The following is a 19,446-nucleotide window of genomic DNA, read 5'->3' on the forward strand; positions in this document are numbered from 1 at the left end:
GTCACCGTCTATCAATTGACAGAATTGCAAGTGTACAAAGTTCACTAAAATACAGGAAAAGAAATGCATTCTCTATAGTTTTCATTCAATAAGTAACAACCTCTCATAATTTCTTAATTACAGTAATTGGATTATATTCTTGTACAATAGTATGGTGCTGAACTCCATTGACCAATTTTGATGTAGCAGGAGGTGTAGTTTGAAGGAAGTTTGTGTGCCAAGCAATCTCCTTTTCTCACGAAAAGCAGATTGCTGTTTGATCTTATTTACTTACAACAGTGGTCCCTTAGGTATGAAAAGCTAGGAAAACTTGGGCTAAAAGCTATCCGCAATACGGCCAAATAACTAACAGAGTCATATTTTAAACCTCAGACAACAAGATTTTCATGATCTGGACTCAGAGCCAAAACACTCTATCTTCGATGCTTCAAAACCTCAACACCTCCCCCATCTGCTTCACCTGGTCCTCCTCAACCCATTGTGCCACCTTAGTAGATGTTGACCACCTCTGTCCTGATAGCTTCATCCCAACCTCTGTCCACATTGAACCCACCAGACAACCAGTACCTGCATTTCAACAGCTGTCATCCCTTTCATACACACACAAAAAAAAACCTCTCCCAAAGAGTCTGGCCACCCAGGGATGGCATATCTGCAGTAACCAGAACTTCCTTGCTTGTAATGCTGAGGGCTCTCTCAAAGGCCTTCACAGACGGACACTATTCCCCAGACCTAGTCTGTAAATGGACCTCCTATACCATTCCCCCCACACCACCAATCCTCGCACCACCCTCAAGAACCAGCCACAAAGGAGTGCCCCTTCCGTCACCCAGTACCAACCCAGACTGGAGCAACTGAACTACACCCTTCATCAGGGGTTTGATTATCTACCATCATGACCTTAAATGAGGGACATCCTAAATGATATCCTTCCCACCACTCCTAAAGCGGTGTTCTATCGCCCACCCAACCTCCACAACATCTGGGTATATCCCTATGCCATTCCCAATCGCAACCCCTTAGCACGAAGATCATATGTCTGTGGAAGACACCTGCCCAATCCACCCACCCAGCACTCCCTATTCCAGTATTCACACCTTTATCCTATCCCATCAGGGGCCATGCCACCTATGAAAGCAGCCATGTTATTTACTAGCCCTGCTGCATTCATTGCACAGCTTTTTATATTGGTAGGACTCCCAACCAGCTGTCCACCAGGTTGAATGGCCACTGCCAAATTGTGCCAAGAGCAAAGAAGCCCACCCTGTGGCACAACGTGCAGCTGAACATAACATACTTGATTTCAGTGGCTGCTTCACTACCCAAGCCATCTGTATCCTCCATTTCACAACCAACTTTTCTTAACTGGGCAGATGGGAATTATCCTTACAACCTACGGTACGATAAGTTAGCTTCCCTACTAGCAGATACTGTAAGGGAGGCCACAGCCATACATTGTATGATCCCTGTGGTTAATGGTACCAGGCAGACAGGTTTTTTGGGTTAAAGCCAAAGTCCATAGAGACAACATTCAAGAAAAACAGAATAAAAGAAGCTTCATGTACACTAAATAGATATAAAGCTAAGGATAGTATCAATTTACTTCATCAAAATATCAGGGAAATAAAAAAATAAAGTAGATTAACTGTTAGTGTGTTTAGATGATCTCTAAAATAAGAACGAGATTGATATACAGGGTGATTCAAAAAGAATACCACAAATTTAAAAATGTGTATTTAAAGAAAGACACATAATATAACCTTCTGTTATACATCATTACAAAGAGTATTTAAAAAGGTTTTTTTTTCACTCAAAAACAAGTTCAGAGATGTTCAATATGGCCCCCTCCAGACACTCGAGCAATATCAACCCGATACTCCAACTCGTTCCACACTCTCTGTAGCATATCAGGCGTAACAGTTTGGATAGCTGCTGTTATTTCTCGTTTCAAATCATCAATGGTGGCTGGGAGAGGTGGCCGAAACACCATATCCCATTTTCCTGGGCTGCGAACAAATGCTTGCTGGATGCGTGCTACATTTTCATCACTCGTTCTCGGCCGTCCAGAACTTTTCCCTTTGCACAAACATCCATTCTCTGTAAACTGTTTATACCAACGTTTAATACACCACCTATCAGGAGGTTTAGCACCATACTTCGTTCAAAATGCACGCTGAACAACTGTCGTCGATTCACTTCTGCCGTACTCAATAACACAAAAAGCTTTCTGTTGAGCAGTCGCCATCTTAGCATCAACTGACGCTGACGCCTAGTCAACAGCGCCTCAAGCGAACAAATGTACAACTAAATGAAACTTTATAGCTCCCTTAATTCGCCGACAGATAGTGCTTAGCTCTGCCTTTTGTCGTTGCAGAGTTTTAAACTCCTAAAGTTGTGGTATTCTTTTTGAATCACCCTGTACTTTGTCTGTCTGAACACCATGTAACTGTGGGGATGGAAAGTGTCTGTAAAATGGGTATAATTTAGCATCGTACACTTTGGAAGATCCGGCATGGATAAAAGAGGAGTTGCCATTTACACATAACAAGGGTATAAATACAAAACCGGAAAAGTAAACAAATTTTGTGTCGATCAGCACATTGAAGTTTGTGCATATAAACTACAGTTAGATAATGTAGTGTTGATATTAGCAACATTGTACAGGTCCCCATTAAGAGATTGGGAACTATTCATATTAAAAAGTTTGACTCCCTATTATGCTGTCTGTCAGACAAAAAGAAGAAGTTATTAATCTCTGGTGATTTCAATGTAAACTCTATAAAATAACTTTTATCTTAATAACATGAATATTTATACATGTGTTTTTGGAGAGAGAGAGAGAGAGAGAGAGAGAGAGAGAGAGAGAGATTGGTTTTTGATTGAGATTTTTACTAAAAGTTGTAACTGGTACCTGAATTTTGGTTGCTGCCTCCTTGAATGATCAGCTTGAAGGAAGCTATTGTTCTTTAAGGTTTAAAATGCGACTCTGTTAGTTACTTGGCCGTTTTGCGGATAGCTTTGAGCCCAAGTTTTCGTAGCTTTTCATACCTTGCCTCTGGGTATGAATGGTGTTGTTTCTTTTTCTCTGATGAAGGCTCCAGCTGAAAGCTTTGTGCAAGTGTCTCAATTGTGCCTGTCTGCAACTTAATGTGTCATCTTTATTATAAGTAGCAATCTATCTTTTCTAACATTGTTGCTATTTCTGCCTGGAGTTCCACTGTTTGACTAACTGGAAATGGTTATGTCTGGCAACTTGGAGACCATTTGCAGCCATTCATGGATATCATGTTCCCAAATAATGATGGAATTTTTATGCCACAGGGACACAATTATTGACAGTTGGTTTGAAAAACATTCTGAGCAGTTCAAGTAAATGATCTACCCAAACAGTTCGCCCAAAATGTATCCCATCAAACATTTGTAGGACATAATAGAAAGGTCAGTTTGTGCACAAAACCTTGCACCAGCAACACTTTCACAGTTACAGATGGCTACAGAGGCAGCATGGTTCCATATTTCTGCAGGGGTCTCAAATGACTTGTTGAGTCCAGCCTTTTCTCGCCTCAGTGTATGTTTTAGGTAGTAAATTTCAACACTGTGGTGCACAACATACTTTTGTTTATAAACAAATACATAAACAAAATGTTACTATTGCAAAGTATGTGGATTACATTATTCAAGCAGCAGAAACCAGATGATGACAAAGGAGTCTTTTATGTAGCATACTAGTGTCAGAAACTTTATTGGGGAAAAAGTGGAAAGAGAAGAGGTGCGTAATCATTGTACACAACTGTCAAGATAATTCCAGTTTGTGGGGACACAAATAAGAATTGTGCTGTCTCTGTGGGACACTTCTATTTCTGCCTGGAATAGACACTACTAAAAATGTTGAAAATCAATGCACTAGGCACATGCCTGTTGAGAGGCAAATTTAATCTCCTGTTGTCATTTATAATTCGATGGTGCAGACCCATAATTTGGACCTTATTATTCAGAGGATAATCCCTGGATGTTTACAAGTAGGTTAGACATAGACAGAAGTCTGAGAAGCACTGATTACAGCAAAGTACCAATTCTATGTTCCAGGAACAGTTCTGAGACACAGGAGCCGATGAAGGCCAACAAATGCTGACCATTCCACAACAGGACCAATATAGACAGCATGGACTGGCCAGTGAAGCCTTAGAATCTTAATCCTAATTAGCACACTTGGGATACATCAGGAAAATGTCTCACACATAGCAAGTTGCAACCAAAGACTATTCCTGACCTCTGCACAGTTTTTCTCAGGAATAAATAGACTGCCAATTAAGTTCTTGGATCACTGCATAGTATTCCATGTCACTACCAAACATGTATGACATATCTGCTTTCTTGTTGTAGAAGAGATTTATCAGTTTTGTCCCTTTTTTGAGTGTATATTTGGATCCATAGCCTTTCTAATAACATGACGTGGTAATTAATGTCTGTTCAGGAAGCACTTGTTTAGTTTTGATTAGTTTCAATTTTGGACACTACTACAGTTCTAGATCAGTGATGACTACTGGATGAATAAGACCTTTTTTTATACCTTCTACTAGTTGTAATACAAAAGAAAGGCATAATATATATACAACATTAGTTTATTTACCATCTGATCCATATAGTCTGTACACATCCTTCTTTCCTGGCATTGTTATCTTCGCCACATCTTGACTAAGTTTTATTCTAGGGCTTCCATTGATTTCTACCATTTTGTACACACATCCAAGAGCTGGCTGCCTCTGGCATGTAACTGTTGAGGAAGCAAGATTTTAAAATTTGGCTCTCTCTTTTTGTGCCACAAATATACATACTGCATCATTATTAACATGATAAAACAAAACAACAAATGACAACCAGTTATACCAATGTGACATTACCAGTAATGGAAACAGACATGCCATAGTCTTTGGGCAATTCAAGTTACTGAAAATATGAAAACAGAAATGACTGTACAAGTAAGTTAAAAAATGAAAAGTGCAAAGATAAAAACTTACCCTATAGTTCACGTGTTGGATGGTAGATAAGACATACAAACAAGATTTTCAACTTGTTGCTTAGATTTCAGATACCTTTCCTCAAAGCTAATAACAAGCAAATTTGCACGTATGCTATCCCAACACTGTGGCCCAGGCGGAGGGGCAGATACGCGAATGACATTATGTTTGCTATGAAAGTAAGTACGTGATTGTGATGAGAGGTGTTTCACAATAAAGTAAATAGGGCACTGCTGATGGTGGTACACCTGCAATCGTGACATACTTTATGTTCAAAATTCTCAATATTTATTACACAATTCACTACCATCACCAATCTGACAACAACTGCTGGAAGAATAATTCCTCGAGGATCTTGTAGTGCACACCTGTATGCTGCACTTTTACGTTTTATAATGTCATTTACATATCTTCCTTTCAGTCATTCTAACCACTTTTTCTTACCTCCTGGAATCCAGGAAAGAACTTCATTGATCCAATTACCATTCAGTTGCCTCACTGTAAGACCTACCTACTTCCATTACATTTCCAGTATGGTAAGAACCACATCTTCCTTTCTTGACTCATCTGTGATCCTTATATTTGTTTCGCTATCTTTCCTAATACTCCACAACATGCACCTCCCCAGTGCTTGCTGAGCAACCTTCAGTTTTTGAATGTTTTTTACAAATAAAGACTATGCCTCATAGTTGTACAACAAAACTTGTTAAACACCAACAATAAACTTTCCTTTTCACACATGGCTGATACTCAGTTTTGACATCCCTTATTTAGTTTGTCAGCAGCACTTCACTTCAGGCAATTGCTGTTCACTGATCTGGATCGGTTTTGTGACTTTTCTGTTAATTGTTACAATTCTCTCATCAATGTGTTTGTGCTATATTATTTTAGTCCTATTACAATTCATTTTCCAGCATACTTTCGAACTTGTTATTTAATTTGCTTAATAGATAAACCACCACCAAAACTGATCATCAACATGCAGATTTCAAGATACATAAAAGTATACATTCACAACACCAAAAGAATGTGGTAATCATATTAACTTCTTAGATACAAAATTAAAAAGAAAACAATTAGTACATTTTTGAAATTAACTCTAATGTCACAACAGGCACAGACACACACCAGAGCTTCTATTATACAAACTCACAAAATCAGGCACCTAGAACTATGTTTCATTAGGTCAACACAGTACCGCTCAACAAAGAAACTTACTAAAAAGAGCTAGACAATATAATGGAGATAGCCGCAAATGATGATGTGTACAACAGTTGCACAATCACAACACACACACACACACACACACACACACACACACACACACACACACACAAGAAAGCAAGCATGCATGTGTGCTCATAATACTATTACACAGAATAAACAAAACAATAAAAAGAAAACAAGGTGGTATAAACACTCACAAACAAAATACCCAGTATTTTCAAAAGACAATACATCAGAATCTGAATTAGACAGAAAATTCTATTCAGAAATTCAACCCAAAACCAACAAAAGACAAAAACACATACACAAAGAAGACATACATCAATTACAATGTAAGATATGTGATGTGAGGAATATGAGCGAAAAAGGACAACATCTGGCATCCGAAACAACAAAATGAGATCCTGGAAATAAGGGACATAAAACCCCACATTAGCAGAACATATCAGTGAACATATGTGAAAGCCAACCTCTATGGAAGAACATATGAAAAAATGAGAATAAAAAAATATAAATGCCCTATAACCTTAGAAAGAAATATACATAAAACTAAAACAGAAAAAAACCTTTTAAATGACCAAGTGAACATAACAAACACTTAGTGTTTACATTAACAGAGAAACAGCAGAACAACATAACAACAGGTGTTCACCAGAATACTGCCACATAACTCCCTTCCCCATTCCGTCCAAATAATCTATAAATCAAAAGTGCAACTGTCTGCCCACCTAGATGCATTATCCCCGAATGTTTACCTACCCTGCTGACAGTTATTTTATAAGCATTTGTAACTGTCCTTCCCCCAAAACACACACACACACACACACACACACACGAACATGCATGCAAGCACAACTCACACACATGGCAACTGTCTCTGAGCACTGGGGCTCACCGGCAGACTGCACCTAACATACGCAAGCAATATGGGATGGTTGGGGAAGATGATGTGCTGCTTTTGGGAGCATACAGAGATGTGGTGGAAACAGGATGGGCTCCTAGGTGGAGAGTCAGGAGGCTGTGCTGGAGGGTGAAGTGGAGAGGAGAGCAGGAAAGGGGAGACTTAGTGAAGTGGAAAGACCGTAGGTGCGTAACTGAAACATGCAGTGCTGGAGTGTGAGCAGAGAAGGCGATAGTTAGGGGGACTGATTGATTGATTGATTAATTGAGAGGAGTTATGAGACCAAAGAGTGAGGTCATCGGTCTCACGATTCGAAGTGAGTCACAGAAGAAAAAGGGTCTGCTAAAAGTAGATCCAGTCAGGGGAGTCAAATTATAAAATAATGAACATTAAACATGCACAGTAAAGGCAAAAAATGTGAGACCAAATCTAAAAACTGGAAAAAAGGGGGCAGTCACGAGTTCAAAGACCAAGAAGACTGTAAAAGAAGTCCCAACCACAGCCAACCTGCCCCTGCTCCAAGACTAAAGTAAAACCTTATATCTGGGAATAAAAACCACTTTCACGGAGGAAACTGAGGACCAGTTCAACCATCTATGGATCGTCTGCTAATATTAAATTTAAGGAATCGGGAAGGCTATACATAACATAAACTGCCGAAAGAAGGGAACATTCCACCAATATGTGAGATACAGTCAGTCTGGTTCCATAATCACATTGTGGAGGTGGGTCGTTACGTAGGAGGAAACAATGGGTGAGCCAGGTATGATCAATGCGTAAATGGCATGAAACAGTGGACTCCTTCAGAGAGGAGTGGAAAGAAGTGCGCCAAACTGCAGTAGACTCCTTGATTGTGCAGAGTTTATTATTATGAGCAGTAGCCCTCCAGATGGCATTCCACTTTTGGGCAAAGAGAGATTTGACATAGATCCACATATCCGCAGTTGGAATCTTGAAAGGAAAAGGGGTAAGTACCTACTTCTCTAGCTAAATGGTCAGCCAGTTCATTCCCTGGGATGCCCACATGACTTGGGACCCAGAGAAAGATGACTAAACAGGCAGCATGCTCAAGGGCAGAGAGGTGGTCATGGATAGCAGAGACCAAAGGGTGACGAGAGTAGCATCGGTCAACAGCCTGCAGGCTGCTCATGGAGTCTGAACAAATTAAAACATTGTGCGGACGGAGGCCTAAGAAACAAAAAGGAGGGCCCTGTGAATGGCTAGAAGCTCTGCTTGGAACACACTACATGATCCCGGAAATAAATGGTGTTCGAAGCCAGTAGGAGACGTGAAAGTGTATTCCGCCTTATCGATTGTCTTAGAATAATCAGTGTAAAAGATGGTGACACCCTGGAACTCTGCAAGGAGAGCACATACAAGACGGTGGAAAACCACAGGAGCGACAAAGACCATAGGACTGTGGAATATATTGGTCCTAATCCATGCTCTGGGAACCATCCAGAGAGGGGGGGGGGGGGGGAGAAAAGACATGGGGTGCAGTCCAGTGAGTGGAGATCCCAACAGGGGAAAGTGAGACACATGTCTACCCATGAACGGGTGTTAGGAGGGGGGCCATCCCTCATTGGTGATGAGCACAGGGTACACAGGAGGGTCAGAGGATTGGCGAAAATGGCGACAGCGTAAGAAACAAGAAGTTGGCTCTGTCGGATGTGTAGAGGGGGAATCATTGCTTCTGTGGGGAGACTATCAACAGGACTAGTGTGAAAGGACCAATAGCCAGACGCACTACACAATGACGGACAGGGTCAAGGAGTTCCAAAGTGGAAGGAGCTGCTGAGCCATAAACCTGACTACCATAATCTATTCTGGACAACACCAGAGCACAGTAAAGATGGAGAAGAGTAGAATGGTCTGCAACCCAAGATGTGTGGGCCAGGAGGCGGAGAGCATTAAGCTTCCGCATACATGTAGCCTTTAGATGGCAAATGTGGGGCAGCCATTTCAGCTTGTTATAAAAAATAAGGCCCCAGAAACATCTAGCAGCTGGTTGCCTAAATAAAGTTCTGGATCAGGGTGTACTGTGGGTCGATGACAAAAATGCATAACTTGCGTTTTGGAGAGAGGAAACTGGAAGCCATGGATTGTGGCCCACGCAGAGACCTGTCGAATGGCCTTAGAGCTGGTGCTCAGCAGATGCTACCCACTGGGAGCTGCACCAGATGCGTGAATCGATGTACAATGCCAGGGTATCCAGCCCATTGATGGTAATGAGGAAGAGTGTCACACTTAGCACAGAACCCTGTGGGATACCATGGGAAGGGGACCACAGAAGCCACAGTCATGGAGGGTAACCAGAGTGGGGTCAGTTCAACTCTGTGTTTCTGCCGGAGAAAGGTAGAAGGGTAGGAAGAGGATTACAATGCCATCACGAAGTGTGTAGTGAGGACCAATGGATCAGTGCACAGAGCACCTTGGAGATTCAGAATCTGGTCAGTTGACTGTTGCTGGCAGCCCAGAAGCTAAGCAGCTTGGACCAAACCTACGATAATGAGGCATACGTCCCCAGGGAGGAAATATAGTGCTCCCAGCATTCGTTTTTATTCTGCTTAATAAGTAAGGAGCCTTGGCACAGAGACACTTAAAAGTGAGCAGGCTGCTCTATGAAAGGTGTTGATTAAATCACTGCATCACTTGTTGGCAGTCCTGGACAGCGACTGCAACGTCCTCGGTCCACCACGGTACCGGTCGACGGCGAGGGGGACCTGCAGATGGGGAGAGCAGTACCAGCAGGATGAAGAATAGTGGCAGGTGGCAGAGATGCCTTGCATGACTGCATCAATGGAATTCGAGAGGGAGGTGTCAAAGTGCGCAGCACACATATATAAACGCCAACTGGCCCTGCAGAATGCCCAATGTGGGGGCCTGTCTGCCTGATGGCAGCAGGGGAATGATAGAATCACTGGAAAGTGGTCATTGTGACAAAGGTCACCATGGGATGACCAATGTAGGGAAGGCACGAGGGCAGAGGAAGAGATCGTGAGACTGACAGCAGAGAAGGTGCCATGAGAGGCACTGAAGTGGATTGGGGAACCATCATTGAGGAGACAGAAATCGAGGTCCATGATAAGTTGGTCAATTGGGACACCCCTACCCGTTGCAGTGACACTCCCCCACAGTGGATGGTGGGCACTGGGGTCCCCAAGGAGGAGCAACAGGGGCGGGAGTTGCTGGATTAAGGTAAACAGTGCAACGTAAGCAAGTGGCCTACCTGGAAGGAGGTAGACATTGCAAATGGTAACTGCTGGAGTCGTTTGCACTCTCACCGCTATCACTTTCAAGTTGGTACATAGGGGGATCCGGTCACTAATGACATCGGAGCAAACCAAAGTGCAGACACCACCAGATGCTACCTGGGGCCAGCACGGTTCCAACAGTACACTTGATTACAACAAAATGTTGGAGAGTGGTCATCACGGAAATGCGTTTCATGAAGAACAAGACAGAACGCAGAATAGGAGGAGACAAGACATTGCATTTCCAATAGGTGACGATAGTATCCATTGCAAATCCACTGGATGATCGTACGGCGAGAGCCCAAGCTAGACATGAAGAAGCCGTGGAGGAGATCAGTAGTCATCACCAACAAGGATTGGGTGACATTTATAAATAAGATGTCAGACTCAGCTTGCGAGGGGAAGATGGTACCTCCGGGGGCACTGGGGACACCTTATCTTGGGATTTATGTTGCTTCTTCTTCTCTTTCTGAGGTGGAGGAGGGCTGGACACAGGGGGAAGCACAGGCTTCTGTAAGATCTGGAACCGAAATAGAGTGGGCGACCTTGTCTTGGGATTTATGTTGCTTCTTCTTCTCTTTCTGAGGTGGAGGAGGGCTGGACACAGGGGGAAGCACAGGCTTCTGTAAGATCTGGAACCGAAAGAGAGTGGGCGACCTTGGGGCGCACAGATGGTGCACCTCATGTCCGAGTGGTGCTAAGGGTCTTCTGGCCTGAGAGACGCTGGGGAGAGAGGTCCCAGGAGGGAGACCGATCACTGGCAGATGCCGAAGAAGGGGGGCACTTCTTTGGGCTGGGTGGGGGAGCGGTTCCCTGATGGGAGGTCGTGGGAACTGCAGGGGAGGGGAAAGGGAGAGAGGGATGAGGCTGGGATAAGGATGAGGAAGGAGGAGGAGGAAATGAAGTAACACAGGTGAAAGTTGAAGATAGTGACACTGGATGGAATCTCTCATATTTTTGGTGAGCCTCAACATAAGACAGGCGATCCAGGGACTTCTATTCTTGGATCTTCCTTTCTCTCTTTTAAGTCATACAAGCCGATGAGCGAGGGGAGTGATGGTCAGCACAACTGACACACATAAGTGGCAGGACACAGGGGCTTCCCTCATGGTGGGGGTGGCCACAACCACTACACAAAGGGTCTTCCATAAAGTGGGAAGAAATATGCCCAAAACGCAAGCACCGAAAGCACATCATATGCAGAGGGACATATGGCTTCAGTGTCACATCTGTAGCACATAATCTTGTCCTTCTCTGGGAGGCTATCCTCCTCAAAGCTAGATTGAAGGCGCCAGTATCGGTGCAGTTGTCTGTGCCACCCTTCTGCACATGTCGACCAAAATGAACACCATGCCGCTCCAGATTAGCCCGAAGTTCCTAATCAGGTTGCAGGATGAGATCCCTATGAAAAATTACTCCCTGGACCATATTCAGAGACTGGTGAGGAACGATACACACCGGGACATTGCCAAGACGATCACAGCCACAAAGAGCTGCGGACTGGGTGGCAGAAGAAGCTTTGATCAACAGAGCGCCTGACCGCATCTTACTAAGAGCTCCACTTCGCCAAACTTATCCTCGATATTTTCCACGAAAAACAATGACTTTGCGATGGTGAATGTGTCCTCATCCGCCCTAGTACAGAAGAGGTAATGGGGTAAGAGTTTCATCCCAAGATGGAGAGCCTGGTCCTCCTCGCAGGGAAGGGAAGGTTGCCGGGTCATATGAAGCAGCATTCAATAATCCTTCACCACTAGAAGAGACAGCTGTTTGAGAATGGCCAGATTTTTGCAGCTTCATATGCACCATGCACCAAACATCGTACTTGATACCACCCACTCTGACCAGGGGCTCTCTCCACGGGTGCCACCTAGCCACAGCAAGGGCAGCCTGGCATGGCGGCTGTTGCCGAGAGTTCCGATGCTCCAAGAATACAAGCAACCACTCCTTGGCATTCATGGGGAGGGAACAGCTCAGGTATCAGTAGTGTGATCCCTGTGTTGTCAGGGGGCTCAGCCATAGGGCTCAACCGTATGGATACATACTAGCCCCACCACAGGGACTGGCTACACGTGCTGGCGACCTAGCAGTGTTGAAGGGGGCTACAGTGGGGAAGGGAGAGGGGGAGAAAGGGGGAAAAGGAATTCACACCGTGGATACTACGGAAGGAGTTCTTCCCCATATGGCTCGCACTAAAAACAGGAAATTTTGAAGTTGAGGTCACACCTCAAGTAGGGACCTAAATGTCAAAAAGGATGAAAGAACAGGCAAAAGGAACAAAACTGTAACCAATACAGGAAACCAGGTGGATAGCCAGGTCAACATAAATCATAACACCGAGAGAGAAGAAGGAAGTGGCAAAAGAGAAGGAGCGAGGATAGGTAGGGAGGGCAGGGTGAAGGAAATGAGCCAGGGAAGGAAGAATTGGCTGCAACAGCTGGGTGCCCCATGTGTGCCACGCACAAACTCATGAAATAACCATGGGCCCCCTGGGGGGACAGTTACGGGGATGTTGAGGCCAGGGGATTACGAGAAATAAGAATATTTTGTAGGGCGAGTTCCCACCTGTGCAATTTGGAAAGCTAGTGTTGCTAGAAGGGACCCAGATGATGCAGGCTGTGAAGTAGTCACTAAAAAAGAATGTCATGTTGGGTGGCACGCTCAGCGACTGGGAGGTTCAGCTGTCTCTTGGCCAGAGTTCGGTGGTGGACACCCATGAGGACAGACAGCTTGTTAGTTGTCATGCTCTGCAAGAGAGGCGCTCTGCATTGCGGTGTTGTTTGCTGTCCAGGTTTAGAGAGGGTGCGTTTCTAGATGAGGTACCGAATATATTGCTTCTTCCTACTTATACCTCCCGAGGAGATCACGAATGTAAAATTAGAGAGATTCAAGTGCGCATGGAGGCTTTCCGGCAGTCGTTCTTCCCGCGAACCATACGCGACTGGAACAGGAAAGGGAGGTAATGACAGTGGCACATAAAGTGCCCTCCACCACACACCATTGGGTGGCTTGCGGAGTATAAATGTAGATGTAGAGAGAGAGAGAGAGAGAGAGAGAGAGAGACAGAGAGAGAGAGAGAGTTGGTAGCCATGATCACAGGCACTACGCTGTATGAAAGAGACTTCTTTGTACATAATGGGTGGCAGCTGTCGAACTGGAGGTGGTTGATAGGTTTGATGTGGATGGTGGTGCTGACACAGTCATCCTTGAGGTGGTCAACATCGAGGAAGCTGGCTCATTGGTTTGAGGAGAACTAGGTGAAGTGAAAGTGGGAGAAGGTGTTGAGGTTCTGGAGGAATGTGAATAGGGTGGCCTCACCCTCGGTCCTTGGCAGGAACATGCCATCAATGAATCTGAACCAAGTAAGGGGTTTGGGGTTTTTGTGGATGAGGACATAGTGGGCCATGGCAACTTGAAATGAGGTTGTTCATCTGGACTAAGTTAGGCGCTGGGAAAGGCAGTGTTCAGCAGTGGGAAGGCCACAGGCATTTGGGATGTTAGCATAGAGGGAGGTGGCATCGACAGTGACAAGAAGAGCACCAGGTCATACAGGAATAGAAACTGTAGAGTGTTGATGGGGGGGATAGGTCATGGGTAATATGCTGAAGGTGTTGGGTCACGAGAGCAGAGATTCTCTCAGTTGGACACATTAATCGTTCACAATGAGACTTACTGGGTGGCTGGGTTTATGGACTTATGAAGCATGTAGAGGGTAGGAGTGTGGGGGGATGAGGAGAGAGAGGGACACAGGAGAAATGTTCTGGGATGGGCCTAAGATTCTGAGAAGGCACAGGAAATCTTGTTGGATTTCTGGACTGGGGTCACTGAGAGAAGATCTGAAGGTAGACATATCTGACAGTTGGTACAGTCCCTGTGCCAGGTAATCTCTGTGGTTCATAACGACAGTGCTGGAGCCTTTGTCAGTAGATAGGATTACACGGTTAGGATCAGTTTTTAGATGGTGGAGTGCTGTTTTTTCTGAGGATGTAAGTATGGTTTCCATGTTGAGTTACTAGGGGAATGATGATGAGGGGGATGGGCAAGGTTAAGAAATTCTGGAAAGTTAACAGAGTGATTTTGGGTAGTGGGGGTGGATCACACTTGGATGGAAGACTGAATCCTGACTGACTCATTTCCCTAATCCACTTAACATTGATCAACCCCCAGTGTCACCAAATCACTTCCTTTTAACTCTCCAGAATGTCCTGACCTTGACATCTCGACTGGAACGAATTCTGTGGATATTCCAATGGATAATTGACACAGGGCGGACAGAAAGGGGAAAATCTCATCACGGCTGCCGTCAACTCGACGAACGCTGAGAGACCGTCAAATCTATGACCGCTGAGAGCCGGCAGCTGATGGTGTGGAACAGCATTCAGCCAAAGGCAAAAGATCCAGATTCATAGGTTGTTCGGGGGCAGCTCCTGCTGCCAGAGATCGGCTGCCAGCGGTGCATCTCAGCGACATGGAAAATGGCCACGGCCGGCTGCCGCTGGCTGGCACTGTAGAGGAAACATGCCATGGTGGAGAAGGAGACGAACTTTGTTTCGTATGAGCCAAGTTGGAAGTTGAGATGAGGGAGGAATCTGTGGTTGTGAGGTTGGGGTATGTAACAAATCTTCACGAGCAGGCACCTTTTTTGAAGTCCGGGTGTCCGATTTTTTCTTTGGGGCCCGTGATTTAGCAGGAGCCAATGAGGGGTGAGCCTCAGAGTGAGCAGGTGATAGAGTGGAGGCTGAACGGGTGATCTTTGGACTGGATGATCGGATGACCATGGCGCTGAAGGTGAGATCGCAAGTCTGCGTGGCTACCTCCTTAGTAGGTTGAGGAGATGCAAGGTCAGTGCTATATTTACCCACTGGGAAAAAAGTGGGCTTTCTACTGGTGAATAACTTATGAGCAGCAAATGTAGACACCTTTTCCTTCACTCGGATTTCCTGAATAATTCATTCATCTATCTATGAAATTAGGACAATCACGAGATGAAGCAGCGCGATCACCGATACAGTTGATCCAACGAGGGAATGGGGGTGGACAATCACCCTCATGGGCATCCCTGCCACGTGCAACGCATTTGGCCATATTGGAACATGACTGGCTGGTATTATTAAACCGCCGACACCGAAAGCAATGCATAGGGTTGGGGATGTAAGGACGAGCTGAAATTATCTCATAGCCCGCTTTAATGTTCGATGGAAGTTGAACTCTATCAACTGTCAAGAAGAGAGTACGGATCGGTACCAAGCCCTCGTCAACCCTTTTCATGACTCGATGTAGGGCCATTATGCCCTAGTCAGACAGGTAATTTTGAATGTCCTTGTTGGATAATCCATCGAGTGAACATGTATAAACCACCCCGAGTGATGAATTTAAAGTACAATGCACTTCCACCCAGACAGGGAAGGTGTGTAACAGTGTAGTTCGCAAAATTTTTGTGCCTGGAGGGCACTGACTGTTTCTAACAAGAAGTTGCCATTTCGTAATCAGAAACAAGGCTTTACAGGACCTGCAATTGCATCCACACCTTTCTGAATAATGAAAGGGTTGACTGTGGATAAGTCTTGACTTTGATCAGGGCGAGAAACAACTAGGAACTTTGGCACTGAGGGAAGAATTGTCCGTGGCTGAGACTCTTCTAGCTTTCTCTTGTGGGCAGAAGTTGTGTACGTAGAGGAAACCATTGCAAACATATCCCCCATGATTACCAGCATCTCCGATGGTGGGCACTCCCGCCTTAGGTGATTTTCTACACCTGAGGTCACACCTACCGAGAAACGGACGAAGGGTCGGCACGTTCGGAAGGTACCAGCTTGGGTAATCACCCCTCCCTGGGCCTGACCTCTACCAGGGGGTATGTACGTGTCCTACCTGTCTACCCGGGGCAGGGAAAAACACGTTCCCCCGTCACCGGCTACGTATGGGAACGCGTGGGTTGGCCTTCAGACACGCACAGGGAAGAAAGAGAGAGGAAGGGAGGAACAAAGAAAAGGAAAGAGGAGGGGTCTCAAATGCCGCAGCGGAGAAGAGGGTAAAGAGAAGAGGCAAGGAAAAAGAGGACAGAGGGAGGACAGAGACTTTCCAGCATGGATAGCAAAGAAGAGAGACTACGTCTTACGGTCACAAGCGTCCATCTCCAGATGCAGGCACAAAACATACTCCAAAAAAGAGAGAGAAGGGGAAGGGAAGGGGCAGAGGGAGGAGAGGAGGGGGAAGGAGCAGGGATGGGGAGGGTTGTGGAAAAGGAAGGTATGCAGCCCGGAAAGGAAGGAGAGCTGCACTAGCTTTGCTCGTAGAGCAAAGACCAGATGGCACACTAAGTCACAGCATCTACTGTAAACACTTGGCTACAGCTGTCATGCCCCTTTACAATGAGAATGTATCCTAAGCACCCCAGTGCACAGAGAATATGAAATCTCCGATTGTGACAGTTCAGCAGCTGAACTGCAGCATTTATAGGCCATGATCCATATGAACGATTATGACAACCACTAGATACAATGTGCCTTAAGCCTGAAAAAGCAGAGACGGCAGCCTGCTGAGGACAAACAGTAGCCGGTTGCAACAGTGATCATCCTGAATGTCTGGAACAAATCAGAGAAATATTCTGAAATGATTTCAAGTGCGTGTTCCACCCACTATCTAAGACAAAAGCCTTACTGGGATGTGACAAGAATGATCTAGGATCTGGAAACCAGGAGTCTACTGCATCCCTTGCCAGTGAGGGAAAATGTATGTAGGTCAGACTATTCAGACGGTACAGGAGAGATGCAAAATGCCACACAGGCAACAAACAGCCAACAAAGTCAACTGTGGCAGAGCACTGCATCTCCCAAGACCTGTCATGATTTACAGCAGCAGCAAACTGTTGCAACAATCCAACACTTTCTAGAATTGCATTCCTACAGAGGCTGTAGTAGCTTTCAACTTAGCAAGGTCTAGAACCTAGTCATGAGTATGATCAAAGTACAGAGGCAATCCACATGGAAATCTGCTCCTCCCATTGTAACAACAGTAGATGGGAATGCATTGTTGCCACGCCAGCAGGGACCACATCCAAAGCCGGATGGGGGGGCGGGGCGGGAGATGATAAGGCAATGCCCAGCAGAAATCAACCAGTCTTCAGGAAAACCTCAAGATGTCAAGGTCGGCTTGACAAAATATTATGCTTTCTGGATGACGCGCCTGGCTTAATACTTGGGATACAGTCAATCCACTGAATATGCTTTGATTGACTACTTCATCAGTTCTTACTGCCTTTCATCTAAAAGGTGAAACTTGTCTAGAAAGTATGAATTATACTGTAGCAAGAAAATTGTTCAGTTTTAATTTTCTCAGTCATATTAAGGGGCTTGGGGAGGGGGGAGACCAGTGCAGTATGCAAATAATGAACTAACTAATCTGCACTGCCACCAAATGGTCAGCAGAAGTTTTGTCTCTGTTACCTGTTTCCTGCATTTCATAGCAGTGTGTCAACACACTTGAAGTCACACATAACACTCAGGTATGTCTGAAGTATTATACAAACTAAATACATCACACAAAATGCTGGACTTATTTATTTTTACAGTTGTTAATAAACTGCAATTGCATGGGTACCTTTTCAATGCACTATGAGCTGTAAAATGAAACTGGGTGTGATAAAATATAACTTTATTTACTGCATTGGGTTCATATCACTATATAACAGCACTGACGCTGTGATGTTGGTTACCATTTACTGCCATCACAGAAGGCTCTCACAGACATATTCAGTCAGTTCCTCACAGTGGTGCAGCCCATTTCAGAGCCTGTATTGAATGTCATTCTCCTAGTCTACCCATAGGGCAACACTGTCATTCTAGCACTGCCATCGTCAACATTCGCATAGTTTGTCTGAGTACTTTTAGCATTTATGCCTTTGACAGTTTATTTTTCGTTCCATTACTTGCCACTTATAGTGTTGCCATATGATTGCTGAAAGTGTGCTGCACATGACAAAAACATTATCAGCAACAGCAGTGTGCAATACATGCTTTGTCAAATGATCCACTGCTAAACCTGTCAACAATGACTCCTTCAAACCCCACTTCTTAATGGTCTTTCTGTAAATTATCACTCAAGAGCCTCATCACACAAATATTTATGATTCAGTTATTCAGTATGTACATTAAAGGTGAAGTTCCCTGTTCTGGCCAATAACATCATCACTGGGTGTGGTAAGGAGTGGCATGAGGACAGCACACTGCCCTCTCAGCCTTAGGTAGTCTCATGGAGCTGAGTGAACCCCGTATCAGATCTTTTACCAACGAAAAGTCCTTTGCTGGGAATCAAAGCCAGCTCTTCTGCACAGAGGCGGACTATTCAATAAGGAGCCTACTTAGAAAACAAACTATTTGTGTCTTCAAACCGTGGATACAAACATGTCTAAAAATAACAATCCATGTTCTTCCTTCCCTCACTTGACAGCCTCTGTCTGTGCAAATATTAGAATGTTGTGTGCAGTAAGATAAGCTGACTCGTGGTACAGCATATATCTTTATTATTGTGCACATTACAGCTTCTTCCCATTCAGTTACGAGAAAATGGCTTCCATATGTCAATTATTAACATAATGTGATAGGTACAGTTTAATCAGCTTTTGTACATAAAATGAGACCGTATTATTACAATTCATTGCTCAATATGTGCTGCATACAGAGAAAAGAGTAACAGCTGCAAGCACTAAACACATTCTCAAGTGATTCACAGCTAAAGATTTGGGACGCAGATATAAGGCTTTGAATTGATTATCTTAAAACAACAACAACAACAACATACGCTACCAACTGTGCTGATTCCAAAGACATGTATCCAGGTTAAACGTAAAAGTACAAGCAATATTATGAAAAGGATAGTTGGTACTCACCATATAGCGGAGACGCTGAGTCGCAGATAGGCACAACAAAAAGACTGTCACAAAATAAGTTTTCGACGAACAAGGCCTTTGTCGGAAATAGATGACACACTCACGCAAACGCAACTTTCACAATTGACTGCAGTCTCTGACAGCTGAAGCCACAGTGTG

General features: G+C 44.5%; 1 protein-coding gene across 7 annotated transcripts in view; it reads right to left on the minus strand.

Annotated features, from left to right (window-relative positions):
- LOC126470107 (nicotinate phosphoribosyltransferase) overlaps positions 1–19,446 on the minus strand; it is a 124,784-nt gene that overhangs the window by 50,325 nt on the left and 55,013 nt on the right. For all 7 annotated transcript variants that reach the window (XM_050097704.1, XM_050097693.1, XM_050097727.1 and 4 more), the window contains exon 10: positions 4,631–4,774. In XM_050097704.1, coding sequence (XP_049953661.1) covers positions 4,631–4,774 — 144 coding nt within the window. The remainder of the gene's footprint in view (positions 1–4,630; positions 4,775–19,446) is intronic.

This window comes from Schistocerca serialis, chromosome 1 (assembly GCF_023864345.2).
Source record: "Schistocerca serialis cubense isolate TAMUIC-IGC-003099 chromosome 1, iqSchSeri2.2, whole genome shotgun sequence".
Taxonomy (NCBI): Eukaryota; Metazoa; Arthropoda; class Insecta; order Orthoptera; family Acrididae; genus Schistocerca; species Schistocerca serialis.